The 14,513-nt window shown below is 40.2% G+C and overlaps 1 protein-coding gene across 15 annotated transcripts in view; it reads right to left on the bottom strand.

Moving 5' to 3' along the window:
• The window catches only part of LOC117515402 (AP-3 complex subunit beta-2), a 207,692-nt gene that overhangs the window by 61,378 nt on the left and 131,801 nt on the right, over window positions 1-14,513 (bottom strand). For all 15 annotated transcript variants that reach the window (XM_034175956.1, XM_034175958.1, XM_034175957.1 and 12 more), the window contains exons 10-15: window positions 12,783-12,837; window positions 10,507-10,578; window positions 8,189-8,251; window positions 7,932-8,064; window positions 5,860-5,969; window positions 4,572-4,748 (exon numbers count right to left, since the gene is read on the bottom strand). In XM_034175956.1, coding sequence (XP_034031847.1) covers window positions 4,572-4,748; window positions 5,860-5,969; window positions 7,932-8,064; window positions 8,189-8,251; window positions 10,507-10,578; window positions 12,783-12,837 — 610 coding nt within the window. The remainder of the gene's footprint in view (window positions 1-4,571; window positions 4,749-5,859; window positions 5,970-7,931; window positions 8,065-8,188; window positions 8,252-10,506; window positions 10,579-12,782; window positions 12,838-14,513) is intronic.

The raw sequence follows: 14,513 nt of genomic DNA, 5'->3' as shown, positions 1-14,513 counted from the left end.
GCAAATCCGAGGTAGATCTACATGTTGAATTGGCGTAAGCCACCTAATGTGCAGTGTCCAATTGAAGAGTGATTGTAAGCAAAAGAAATCCATCACACCTCCCACAGTTCTTTGCTGAATTCAATGTGATAGTATGTTATTTTGAAATTCTCATTATTCAGGACATTGTAGGGAGCTGCTGTCTTAAAAAGACATGATGTCGGCCCTGAGGCCCATTGGTGCTGGTGCTTATCTCCAGATAGAGCTGCAACAATTACACAATTATTAATAAACTATTCAATCAATCAACAACTATTTTGATAATTGATTAACCATTTTGAGTCATTTAAGAAAATTAAAAAAAATCTTTGATTTCATCTTCTTCAATCTCAATATTTTCTGGTTTATTTTACTAGCTGCTTTACATCTATCTGGCAGTAAACTGAGTACCTTTGGGCTGTAGACAAAACAAGACATCTGAAGGTATCTTGGGCTCTGGACATCAGTGATCAATATTTTTCACCATTTTCTGACATTTTCTGGACCTAACAACGAATCACCTAATCGAGAAAATAATCAACTGATTAACTGATTATGAATTTTATTGTTAGCTGCAGCCTTATCTCCGGAGTCCAAAGCCTGAAGTGGATGAGGGTCTATGACTCTTCTCTGATGGAACGCCAGCTTGATGCCATCCAAAGCCGGTACGCATATGCAGCTGGGTAAATTTGGCCAATGCAGATTAAATACATATAATGCTCCAGTCTCCCTAATGAGACAGATATTAGTTATTTAACTAGACAACATCAGAGAATTTTTGTCCGTCGCTCACTGTGAATGAAATTCGCAGCACTGCGCACTGAGTGAGCAAGTTCTTTAATAAAAAGCATTCCATTTTGACTCATGAAAGACTCCTATAAACCTCCATCTTGAAAATTACTTGTGTCCAACATGCAGCTGGTGTTTTTTTTTTTTCATATGTGCAACACAATGAAAGGACACAATGCTTTGAATGAATTCCAATAAATTTCAGTGATTCACTCCATGAGGTCATGTAATCAATGTAAAAAAAAAACAACAACCCTAAGAAAAAGCCTGAAGAACCGCCAATCTTTGATTCCCAACCAGCTAGACTAACAGACTAACCTTGGTTTGGGTGTTTATTATGAATTCATATTTTTGGTTCTCATAACGGTTTGCTTCAGTGTGGGCATTAAAAGTTATGAGCCGCTTATTTTCTCAGTAAATGTGCATTGACAGGACTTAGAAGATGAAGCTATAAACAGATGCTCAAAGTGTTAACCCTGTTAGCATACAACATTAAATGTGATGATAATTTCACTCAGTGGGAATACTGCAGCAGGGACGTATTAAATGATCCCTTACAACACTTCACTATACAACAAGCCATATTATTCTGGGTATTTGTAATAAAATGCTCAAAACAGACATAGCCATCCACAACAGCTAGAGGCCACATCAAGTGGCCTCTGAAGGACCGACACTATGGCATTCCAAGATACTGAGATCAGCTGTTGTCACTCAAAGCGACCACACACCTAATTATGCATAACTTTTTGGATTATACTAACTTAAAGTAAGAAGTTAGGGGGGAAAAAAAAATCACGGCCCATACAGTTGTCACGGAGGGGAAACTATGTGAAACAGTTGAAACCCAGCCTTAACTGGGGAGGGGGTCTGAGACACGCTTTGTCCCCTGTTTACAATGGGGTACTCAGGTCAAAGCAGTTTCAGTCTTTTGTTCGTGGTAATGAGTCCTTCACGTCATCAGGAGAGTCGTCAAGGGAGCCATCAGGAGAGGCGTCCGTCCCATCATTAGGAGGGACACCTGCCCTGTCATTAGGAGGGTGCTAACTAGAGCACAATAGTTGCTAATTACAGCTACTGTTTAGTCACTAGCCTATAGGAGTCTGCCTCTCAGTAGAAGGGGGCTGGTTAGGTTTAAAACTCCAGCTTTTGTGGCTTCTGTTTTTTCTTCTCTACAAGAGTCAAGACAGAAGCCAGACTACCAGAGCAAGAATTTTAGCTGAGGAAGCTTCTGCGATTTGAAGCGAAACGTCCTCGCGTCAAGCAACCCACTCCAGTCGAAGATTCAAGCTTCTCTACTATGGAAACCACCTGGACAACTGAGAGCCTACACAGAAACATATCTATAGAGACCAAAACAATTTTTTGTACGAGGCTATACACATACAGTAGCGTTCAGAATAATAGTAGTGCTATGTGACTAAAAAGATTAATCCAGGTTTTGAGTATACGAGTATTTTATATTGTTACATGGGAAACAAGGTACCAGTAGATTCTCACAAATCCAACAAGACCAAGCATTCATGATATGCACACTCTTAAGGCTATGAAATTGGGCTATTAGTAAAAAAAAAAAGTAGAAAAGGGGGTGCTCACAATAATAGTAGTGTGGCATTCAGTCAGTGAGTTCGTCAATTTTGTGGAACAAACAGGTGTAAATCAGGTGTCCCCTATTTAAGGATGAAGCCAGCACCTGTTGAACATGCTTTTCTCTTTGAAAGCCTGAGCAAAATGGGATGTTCAAGACATTGTTCAGAAGAACAGCGTAGTTTGATTAAAAAGTTGATTGGAGAGGGGAAAACCTATATGCAGGTGCAAAAAATTATAGGCTGTTCATCTACAATGATCTCCAATGCTTTAAAATGGACAAAAAAAACAGACACATTGAAGAAAACGGAAAACAACCATCAAAATGGATAGAAGAATAACCAGAATGGCAAAGGCTCACCCACTGATCAGCTCCAGGATGATCAAAGACAGTCTGGACTTACCTGTAAGTGCTGTGACAGTTAGAAGATGCCTGTGTGAAGCTAATTTATTTGCAAGAATCCCCCGCAAAGTCCCTCTGTTAAATAAAAGACGTGTGGAGAAGAGGTTACAATTTTCCAAAGAACACATCAACTGGCCTAAATAGAAATGGAGGAATATTTTATGAACTGATGAGAGTAAAATTGTTCTTTTTGGGTCCAAGGGCCACAGACAGTTTGTGAGATGACCCCCAAACTCTGAATTCAAGCCACAGTTCACAGTGAAGACAGTGAAGCATGGTGGTGCAAGCATCATGATATGGGCATGTTTCTCCTACTATGGTGTTGGGCCTATATATCGCATACCAGGTATCATGGATCAGTTTGGATATGTAAAAATACTTGAAGAGGTCATGTTGCCTTATGCTGAAGAGGACATGCCCTTGAAATGGGTGTTTCAACAAGACAATGACCCCAAGCACAGTAATAAACGAGCAAAATCTTGGTTCCAAACCAACAAAATTAATGCCTCGCAGATGTGAAGAAATCATGAAAAACTGTGGTTATACAACTAAATACTAGTTTAGTGATTCACAAGATCGCTGAAAAAGCAGTTTGAACATAATAGTTTTGAGTTTGTAGCGTCAACAGCAGATGCTACTATTATTGTGAACACCCCTTTGTTACTTTTTTACTAATTGCCCAATTTCATAGCCTTAAGAGTGTGCATATCAGGAATGCTTGGTCTTGTTGGATTTGTGAGAATATACTGAATCTACTGGTACCTTGTTTCCCATGTAACAATAAGAAATATACTCAAAACCTGGATTAATCTTTTTTGTCACATAGCACTACTACTATTCTGAACACTACGTATTTATTTCTGCTCTAAAGTTGTAAATTTTAACATGGAGTTCAAGGGGAAGTTGCTCTCTTTTGGAGCCAGCCTCAAGCGGCCAGTCAAGGAGGTGCAACTTTTTCTTCTTCTGGGAGGGCGTCATGTGACGCCATCGAAGTTTACTGCTTAGCCCCAACTTGCACTTCAACACAGTTAAGGAGATACATAAACAGAACATGGCTAGGGTTTGGCAGCAGTATGAATGCCCTCTGTTTTCATAATTTGTACATCCACACCTGTAACTGTATCCACCACCAAAGTAAACACTTCTAATATGTTTCACTACATCTGGTGATAATTGGATTAAATAGTCCTGCAAACAGACCAACAAACAAGATTAAGTGGAAGGGTTAAAATTTGTACTCCTTCCCATCCCCCGGTCCTTGTGATATCATAAAGGGGACCATGTGGATGGCATGCAAGAGGTGATGGTCAAGTGGTTAAAGCAATGGGTTTGTGACCAGATGACCAGAGGATCCTCAGTTCAAACCCCTCATCTGATGAGAAAATGCCCAAGTCGCTCTTGATGTGTTGTGAGTGCCTTGTATGATAGCACCCTGACATTAGTGGGTGAATGTGAGGCATCCCTGTAAAGCATTTTGACCATGAAAATGTTGTTCAAATGCAGTCTATTTATACTTTACAGATTAAATGGTTAATTCTGAAGGCTTCCAACCATCTTCACATTTTTACTTTTCACCTCACCCAAGGACCACCTCTGCACAACATTTCATCAAAATCTGTCCCTTACTTTTTTTATTTCCAGGCTTCACACAGACAGGCAGGCAGACAGAGGGGATGACACACTGTATGACCTGTATCTGCGCACGAGCTCAGTAGCATTGCAACAATTGTCAACACTTTGTTTTTGTTTTTTTCTTTTTAATATCTCCTGGTACCTGTTTGGAGTTGGTGAGGTAGAGCTTGGCAGCTAGGTTAATGATTTGGAGCTTGACGATGTCTTCTTCATTTGTAAAAGATTTAGCCATTTTCCTCAGGACATCTGGTGCAATTTTGGGAACATGTTCACAGTATTCACCAATCAGCCACAGGATACTGGCCCGAGCCATCGGCACCTGACAAAAAAGATAACAATTAAGAGACACACCAACACACAAACCTGTCAGGATTTGGTATGTGCTTGTGTTTGTTTTTAGATATTTTATGTGAATGTTTTCTGTGGGTGTTTATTCTCTTGCTGGTTTCTTTCCTGCTTGGGCTTTCTCTGTCCCTGTCTCTCTTGTCCGTATCTTGCTGCTTGGTGGTGGGTGTGTCACTCTGTTTGGCCACACCCTTGTTCTGGTACTTTCCACACACCTGTTCCTAATCTGTCGCTTATCACCTGGGTGTATATAAGCTCCACTAGTTGCACTTGTCTCTCGCCAGATTGATGCGCCTTGTGCCTTTTCTCCAGCTCTGTTCTCATGTTTTCTCATCCTGCCAGTCTCATCGTGTTTTCGGATCACCTGTCTGTTTGACCACGCCCTTGCCTGATGTTTTTTGTACTGTTGCTTCTCCTAGACTGCCTTTCCGTGTACCAACCCACCTAAGTTCTTCATTAAACTGTTTTACTCTACAGAGCTGTGTTTGAGTCGTGCAGTTGTGTCCAGCCATTTCTGTCCACCACGCTTGATCAAATTAAAATGTCTGGTGGAATTTAATCAGAAAATAAAACTCCCAAAAATATAATATCTTCTCTTCAAAGGTTAAAAGCTTTTATTATGAGGAATGGCTGTAAAAGTGTTGATTCACTGTAAATTCATCATAGGGAGCCAATAGCTGTGTGACATGCACATTTGATATTTTTGTATGTTTTTATTTAACATGAGGAAAACATTTTCTTTTGTTGTTGTTCAGTAACTCTGGACATCATTTTAAAAATATTGTAATTATAGAAATTGGGTTATTTGCATTTTTCAGAACATATTGGTATTTTAAAGTGTACTTTAATTATAGGGGTGCAATAATTCAAATGTGTATATAAAGCAAATATCTGCTCCCTGACTGCTTTCATTTTTTACAATCCCTACTTTGTAATAAAAAAGTGTTTTAAGTTAAGAATGGTAAAAGTAACTGGCCTACTTATTTTGGAAGTATCTCATTCTGTTTTTTTTGTTATCATCAGTGTGTGCCACACTGTCTAACTGTAAGGAAACATTAAAGGTGGACTGTGGAAGCAATACTCACCTGGATATTGTCCGTTAGTTTGGCCATGTGCTTGATGATGTCACTGTGCTTCTCAGGCTGCATCTGCAGCAGCTTCTTTATAACAACGACCGACTCTGCTACCACCAGCTCTGTACATCGAGAAACAGAATTCTTCATCAAAATCACAAACTTGTCTCTTACTTTCTATTCAGGCCATGGTGAGTTTCTAAAATTCTATTGTTGATAGAGACCACACTTTCAGTCCTACTGTTTGTAGATATATTCTGAAATAGGTTCCTTATTTTTACTTTTAATTTGTGGTAGGTACAATATTTCAGATTTTTTTTTTAGACATGTCTCTTGGTAATTATATAATCTTCGACCTTCATTAATTTAATGCATTTTTTGAAATATATATTTTAAGTGGATTAGTGGTTAGCACTGTTGCCTCATAACAAGAAGGTCATGGGATCAATGCCCACCTGTGACCTTTCTGTGTGGAGTTTGCATGTTATCCCTGTGTTTGTGTGGCTTTCCTCCAGGTGCTCTGCCTTCCTCCCACATTTAAAGACATGCAGGTTAGGTGAATTGGAATCTTTATAACTGTCCAGGTCTCCCTTGCAAAAGAGATCTTGATCTCAACGGGACTAACCTGGTTAAATAAAGGTTACATTAAATTTAATTTAGCTTATAATGCGACAAATCATAGCAAAAGCCGTCTCAAGGTGCCTTACATAAAACAAGTCAACATAAAATTGAATAAAAAATTAAAATACATAAATAAAAACAGAAGTAAAAGAATAAAACAAATAAAAATAAAAACTATCCATAAGAAAGAGAATAAAAAACAGGTTTTGAGTCTTGACTTAAAAATGTCCACAGACTCAGACTGCCTTACGGTCGCAGGAAGACTGTTCGACAGGGTGGGTGCACGACATGAAAAGGCTCTTTGACCTGCTGACTTCTTCTTCACCCTGGGAACACAGAGAAGTCCTGCATCCTGCGACCGCAAAGCCCGTGCCGGCACGTAGCGTTCCACCAGATCACCCAGATAAGATGGCGCCAGTCCATGAACAACCTTATAAGTCAATAACAAAACCTTAAAATCTGCTCTCACAGAGACAGGGAGCTAGTGCAAAGATGTCAAAATGGGTGTGATATGTTCAGACCTTCTGCTATGTGTCAGAAGTCTGGCGGCAGCGTTCTGAACCAGCTGAAGACCCCTAATGCTGGACTGTGGTAACCCTGAAAATAAAACATTACAATAATCTAGTCTAGAAGAAACAAAAGCATGAATCAGGGTCTCAGCATCAGCCATGGACAGGATGGGGCAGATCCTCGCTATATTTCTCAGATGGAAAAAAGCAGTCCTAGTAACATCCCTGATGTGGAGGTCAAAAGACAACGTGGGATCAAAAATTACCCCAAGGTTCCTCATTTTGTCCGTATGATGTATGACACAGGAACCCAGGCTGAGCGCCAGCTGGTCAAACTGATGCCGATGTCTCGCTGGACCAAGAACCATCATTTCAGTCTTATCAAAGTTTAAAAGTAGGAAGTTACTAGACATCCAACTTCTCACTGATAGAAGACAGTCCTCCAGGGATTTTATGGGAGTGAGATTTCCCGCAGTTATCGGCATATACAACTGAGTATCATCAGCATAACAATGAAAGGCAATCCCAAAACTCCGCAGTATACGCCCAAGGGGTGCCACATACAGGGAGAAAAGCAAGGGGCCTAAAACAGATCCCTGTGGAACCCCAAATCTCATGTCTTAAAATTAACTTAAATATTCCCTACAATAAGCAAGGCAAGCCTCAGATTAAGGGAGTCAGTCAGCTGGGGTATCTGGAAAATGTCTGTAAAGTACCTCTGTAAAAACTACGGCATATTCAATTCTGAAACTATGGGTTCTGATAGATAAAGGTGAGGAATAACAAACCTTCTATTTTAGGCCACAGAAATCAAATTAAAAACAGACAGAAAGGCTTATCAAGTTCCCTGTGAAGCCTTGTTGCTAATTTCAGGGCCCTGCCGTCCACTGCTACTTGCAGTTATTTAAGAAGACAAAAACACACGACCCTGAACATCACTTAGTGTGCACTTACCATCTCGATTGGACAGCAGCTGCACAAGGCCGTTCAGACATGTGTCCCTCACCTCTCCAATGTTGGTAGCACAGCGGCCGATGGCTTGGATCGTGGCTGCAACAAAGTCTTTATCCATGCTTTTAATGTATGTCTGCCAAAGGAAAACTCAGTACAGTGATTCAAAAAACATGGAACAATACATCCCTCCATGATAACACGCAGGCAAACTGAAGAAAACATTATCACCAACTCCCACAGCTTCTGTTTCACCATACTTGAAATTCTCTAAGAATCGTGGAGATGTTTGTCTCATTGGCCAGATTGGTGAGGACCTCCAGCTGCAAAAGAAAAAGAAAAAAGATTTTCTTAAAAAGGTGTGAAATGAAAGCCTAAGGTTGTTGCATGAAAGTATGTCTCTGTTACATTCCACTATGAAGCTGTGAATGGTGATGCAACAGACAAAAGTTGCACTCTGCGAATCTCCACACTGCAAAAAAGGGGTGTTTTTTTTCTTGGTAAGAACCAAATAATTTGCAGTGCAGGTATGGCCACGCAAACCAACATATCCTCCAGAGTTGTTGTGGGTGTCTTGGTGACTTCCCTCATTAGTCTTGTTGTTGTACAGTCACTCAGTTTTTTTTAGAAGTGCCTATGTGACACATTTACCATACAGTAGCATAATGTTTGTATTTTTTTAAAGACAGGTGTACGAGGTCTGTTAGAAAAGTATCCGACCTTATTATTTTTTTCAAAAACCATATGGATTTGAATCATGTGTGATTACATCAGACATGCTTGAACCCTCGTGGGCATGCAAGAGTTTTTTCACGCCTGTCGGTATGGTCATTCACTGATGGGCAGTCTTTGAGGGAGGAGTCGCCCACCCTCTCGTCGTTTTTTCATTGTTTAGGAATGGCTCAGAGACTGCTGCTTTGTTTGATAAAAATTTTTCAAAAACTGTAAGGTACAACTGAGTGGACACCATTCGATAAATTCAGCTGGTTTTCGGTAAAAATTTTACCAGCTGATGAGAGATTTTGGTCCGGTAGTGTCGCTTTAAGGACGGCCCATGGCGCCTGACGGCGATCTGCGCTTCGAGGAGGCAGTGTCTCGCCGTTTCAAGTTGAAAACTTCCACATTTCAGGCTCTGTTGACCCAGTAAGTCGTCAGAGAACAGAGAACTTTTCAGAAGAAGTCGGCATGAGGAGTTTATTCGGACATTCCATTGTTAACGGACATTTTGTAATGAAAGAACGTGCGGGCAGAGTCGCATGTCGGGCCGGACCCGACCGCGGGGGGTCGCGACAGGAAAAACACCTCCGTTGGAATCCTTAACGGGCAAGTTGAAACATGCCCAAGCTGTTAAACAATTTCTCAGTTACTCACTTGTTGAAAGCCATCAAAAGCCGCCTGAATTTTACAAATGGTTTTCAACACGGAGGTGTTTTTCCTGTCGCAGCGCACACAGATTCGCCGAGTCGTTTCCGCGCACATCTTTCATTACAAAATGTCCTTAAACAGTGGAATGTCTGCATAAAGTCCTCATGCCACATAAAGTCCTCATGCCGGCCTCTTCTGAATCTTCTCTGTTCTCTCACGACGTCCTGGGTGAATTAAGCCTTAAATTAGGATGTTTTCAGGTCGAAACAGGCCGACGACGGCGCCTGGAAGCGCTGCGCGACATCCCACTCCGTGTGAAGTCCTTACAGCGACAGAAACACCCCATAATCTCTCATCAGCCGTTAAACTTTTCACCGAAAACCAGCTAAATTTCTCGAATAGTGTCCACTCGGATATTCCTCACAGGTCCAGAAAAAATTTTGATAAAGCAACGCGCGCCGTCTCGAGCAGCGTGTGAAACAAAGGAATTCAGCCGAGAGGGCTGGACCACATCTTACTCAAGGCCTGCCCACAGGGAAATGACGTCACCGACACGTGTGAAAAAACTCACACATGCGCACGAGGGTTCAAGCATGATTGGTGTAATCGCACGTCATTCAAATCCATATAGTTAAAAAAAATAAAATAAAAGTGTCGGTTTCTTATCTAATACACCTCGTAAATGAAGCCCAAGACATAGTCAGTAACTTGGAAATGTTCATGTATTCATCGATTGACTTGTCTAAAGAAAACTAGCTGTAAAAATGAAGATTAAGTCGTGTTATACTTAAATGTATGTATGCCAATGTTTTGGCTTTCATATTTTTATTTTATTTATGTCATGTTGTACTGATTTTTCAGTGAGAGTTTAAAGTGTGTCATTTTAGAAACTTCAAGATAAAGAAGATTTTTTTTATGTGTCGCAGCCATTTACTACTGAAACAGTCTGAAATTGTGTTCACACAGGTTCAGAGTTAGAACGGTGACTGGAGATAATATGGTTATAACTTTAATGAGCTATATCTTTAACTTTTGCATTCTCTGTGAATCTAGAGAGACAAGTCAGTACTGTATCACAGTTCAGAATTTAGTCAAATCCAAATATATTTATGATTGTTTCATCATATCAAGCTAAAATAGGTGGGCTTAAAATGAAGGCATGACATAAACAAAAAAACTGTTGCAACAAATCTGAGTGTAGGAAGGAAGGAACCTTAAGGACTTTGATCTGGGTGGGATCTGTGGAGCGGATGTAGAAACTCTTCAAGTAGGGCTCAAACATTCCCTGTAAAACAGGAAAAGATTTAGTAAACTGCAACCAAATTTGACACCATGACAAACACACAAGCTCCAGTTAGTCACCTGTAACCAAACTGCACTGAGTGTGAAAGTTGCGCATGAGCATCACCATGATGAAGAACCATATCTTCTCCAGGATGAACCTGCTTCAAGCATGTGTGCAGCTTTTGCACAGTGTCTACATATGGGTCGAAGATCATCCATTCGCACTTGATGCTGTACATCTGTTGCTGCTATGGGCCGCTCCATAACAGCCACAGATAACAGTGTATTATTCATTAAAATTGGTGAAACATTCATGGATTTAACTTTTCCAGTGGATCCATTTTGAGTGCGAACGTATTTCATTGTCACAAAACATGCAACATTTATGGCATGTTCATGTTGCATGTAACTGATGGAGTGGTTTTGTACTTTCTGTACATTCAGTGGATGATTAAATTGTCCATATGGGCAGCTTTTGGCTCTATTCGCTTAACTTTTCAAACTTGCACATACAGTACTACAGTGTTAACTGTTTTATATACTTTTCTGAAACATTTATACATAATCAATTTATACATGTCACTGCAAGTTCCCTATTGTCATTACATTTATCTCAATTAAAATGAGCTGTAATTTTGAAACTCGTTACAAAAATAAACCAACATTATAGTGCTTGGATTACAGTAGAAAGTAAATGTCAATTTTGTGAAATATGAAAGGCTGCACAGGTTCAATATACACCAACTAAATCAGTGAATGTCCTTTGATTATTGTTACCATCAAGGCCACTTATTCATTGGTACAACAAAAGACCCACTGAAGGATGAAGTCGAATGTTAAAGTAACAGTTCAAAAACGGATTAAACCAGAGCATCAGTTCATCCAGGTTTATTCTCTAAACTAGTTCCTCACACTATGCAGCTCACAAACCAATGGTATATGGTCTATAAAGTTCTTTATCAATACCGTAGCTGTAAATTTTCAGTCATTTTAGCATTTACACAATTGTGTAAATACACTTTTGAATCAGTGAGTAAACTGTCAGGAGACAGTAATTTACACACTGCTGTTAATATTTGTACTGGTCGTTGAGGTTATTTTCTAAAATCTTGACAATAATTTGTAATTTTTTTTTGAATGGTGTCTTATCTTGGTGAAGTTTTTACTCTGAAACCACATCATTCGGAAAGATAGCCTATTTTAGGTGGATTTTACCATATTCACCACCAAAAGGATATATTTAAACCAAAATTCAAAATGTAACAATTCTGCAAGGAAGAACTGTGAAGTGTGAGTGTAGACAAAGCAATCAAAACCATCAGAATCAAAATGTATCAGAAACTGAAGGACAAGAAGAATTTGGGTGAATTTCACTGTTTTCACCATAAGTCGATGTTTTGTCCAAAAATTTCAAAATTCTGTGAGGAAGAACTGTGAACAGTGCATAGATTAATCAATCAAGATTATCAGAATCAAAATCCAAGAAGAACTGAATGAGAATAAGAATTTGGGGAACTGAGAATAATAACAGGAGTTAAACAGGACAACAACATAATTTATGTATGATTTTTAAAATAATATTGGTTGTATTGGTTACATAAAGTAATTAAAACTACAATTACAGAAAATTCCAATGTGGATGACAGCAGACTAACTGCACGGCTTCTACTATAGGTTTGGATCACTTGTACCAATGACAAAAACTAAAAATGTGAGAAAATTGATGAATGTGGAATGTTTGACTTAATTAATCAGTCATACACACCATTTACCAAGAAATCTGTTAGTATGAGTGGTTCCTGCATGAAGCCTAATGCCGCATGAATGTAACGCTGTACATCTCATTATGCTAATGAAAGTAACGTCTTTCAGGATATTTGTACCTTTTTTAAGATGCTCTACTTCCTCTGATTAGTACTCAAGATTATCCGACATGTTACCACATGATGGCGATACACCTGGATAAGCCAAAATAGTACCTGGGCAGTTGTATTCAGATCATGCAGGCATATCAACATATAACATATGTAGTTGATTATCTAAATGTAAAACTGCCATTTTTCTAAACTGTAAAATATAATCAAATTTAATCATCTGTAAAATGGGACATTTTATGATGCGTGGAATCACTGCTGAAAGAATTAATGAACATACTGTTGGAATGAATCATGAAAACAATAAGAAAACCATCAGGCAGCAGCTCACCCGTCTCTTTATCGTCATCGTTGCCACGTTCTGAAGAACAACATACTGGACTTCACTGGCAGAGGAGACAAAAACAGACAGATGAGAAATAAAATATAAATGCGTCTACTTTCCCTGGGTGCAAAAACAGAGCTTTTATAGGTCATGGTTCCGGGTAGGGAATGAGGTCTTGCTGCAAGTGAAGGAGTTCAAGTACCTCGGGGTCTTCTTCAGAAGTGAGGAGACAATGGAGCATGAGATTGACCGGAGAATCGGCACAGCAGGGGCGGTATTGCATTCGATCTACCGTATTGTTTTGAGGAAAAGGGAGCTGAGCCAAAAGATGAAGCTCTTGATCTACTGGTCAATCTGAGTTCCTGTGGCGGGCACGTCGCGCCGGCTGCGAGCCAACGTGCCAATCCGTCCGCACATCTTTCATTAAAAAAATCTCCTTTAACAGTGGAATGTCCGGATAAACTGCTGATTCCGACCTCTTCTGAAAGTTCTCTGTTCTCTCACGACGTCCTGGGTCAACAAAAGCTTAAATTTGGAGGTTTTCAGCTTGAAACAGGATGACGATGTCGCCTCGGAGCGCTGCGCGACGTCCCGCTCCGTGGGAAGTCCTTACAGCAATAGAAACAATCCAAAATCTCTCATCAGCCGTTAAAATTTACACCGAAAACCAGCTGAATTTCTCGAATGGTGTCCACTCAGATGTGCCTCACAGTTCTTGAAAAAATTTTGATCAAGCACAGCGCCAGTCTCTCAGCAACTTCTCAGACAATGAAAATGCGACGAGAGGGCTGGACCACTCCTTCCACAAGGTGTGCTCACAGGCGAATGACGTCACCAACAGGCGTGAAAAAACTCACGCGTGCGCAAGAGGGTTCAAGCTTGGCTGATGTAATCACACGTGATTCAAATCCATATAGTTTTAAAAAAACAAAACTGTCGGTTTCTTTTCTAATAGACCTCGTGTATATATATATATATATATATATATATGTAAGGATTAAACAACGAGAAGCCGTGCATTACACGGTTTTAATGCACGACGCGGAGTCTGAAACACGCAAAGCGGAGTGGTGTTACTCCGCGAAGTGCATTAAAACCGTGTAATGGATGGCTTCGAGTCGTTTAATCCGCTTATACCACGGTCCCACACAGTGAGCTAACACACAAATATTTATTTAAGTTAACAGAACTTGATAAAAATGTGCGAGTATTTGGGACTATTTTATGTTCTGTCTCTGAGCACTTACCAAGTCTGTGGGCTCGCGCCGCAGCGGGCCGCTCACACCGCCCCTCCTCTCTCTCTGCTGTGTCGCGCTGTGACAAACAGGTCCAGAAACTACGCTCGCTGTTTTGATGCGGCGCGCTCGGCCGCCCGCAAGGACAGAACTGTTCTCTCCTTCTTTCCCGTCTTCAATCTTGTCCAGTTCGTCCAATGTTAAATCTTTACACCGTTGCTTTTGCTGTTCTTCTCGTTTGCTCTCCTCTTTCCATTCCTCAAATGTTTTATTTTGGCCAACAATATTAAAATTCACTTGGAAATCCATGTTTTATCGCGTTTCTGTCATTCACTTGTCAAAACACAGCTGATCTGCGCCAACTGTTTGTGCGTTGCTATGGTGATATATATATATACACACACACAGGGGGGAAAAAAGTACAGTACGAGTGTAGTTGATACCAAAAAGCTCTATTTTGGTCTCATCTGACCACATGACCTTCTCCCATGCATCTTCTGGA

The sequence above is a fragment of the Thalassophryne amazonica genome, chromosome 8, assembly GCF_902500255.1.
Source record: "Thalassophryne amazonica chromosome 8, fThaAma1.1, whole genome shotgun sequence".
Lineage (NCBI taxonomy): Eukaryota > Metazoa > Chordata > Actinopteri > Batrachoidiformes > Batrachoididae > Thalassophryne > Thalassophryne amazonica.
The sequence above is the reverse complement of the archived record's forward strand: the minus strand, read 5'-3'. Positions and strand labels throughout refer to the sequence as shown.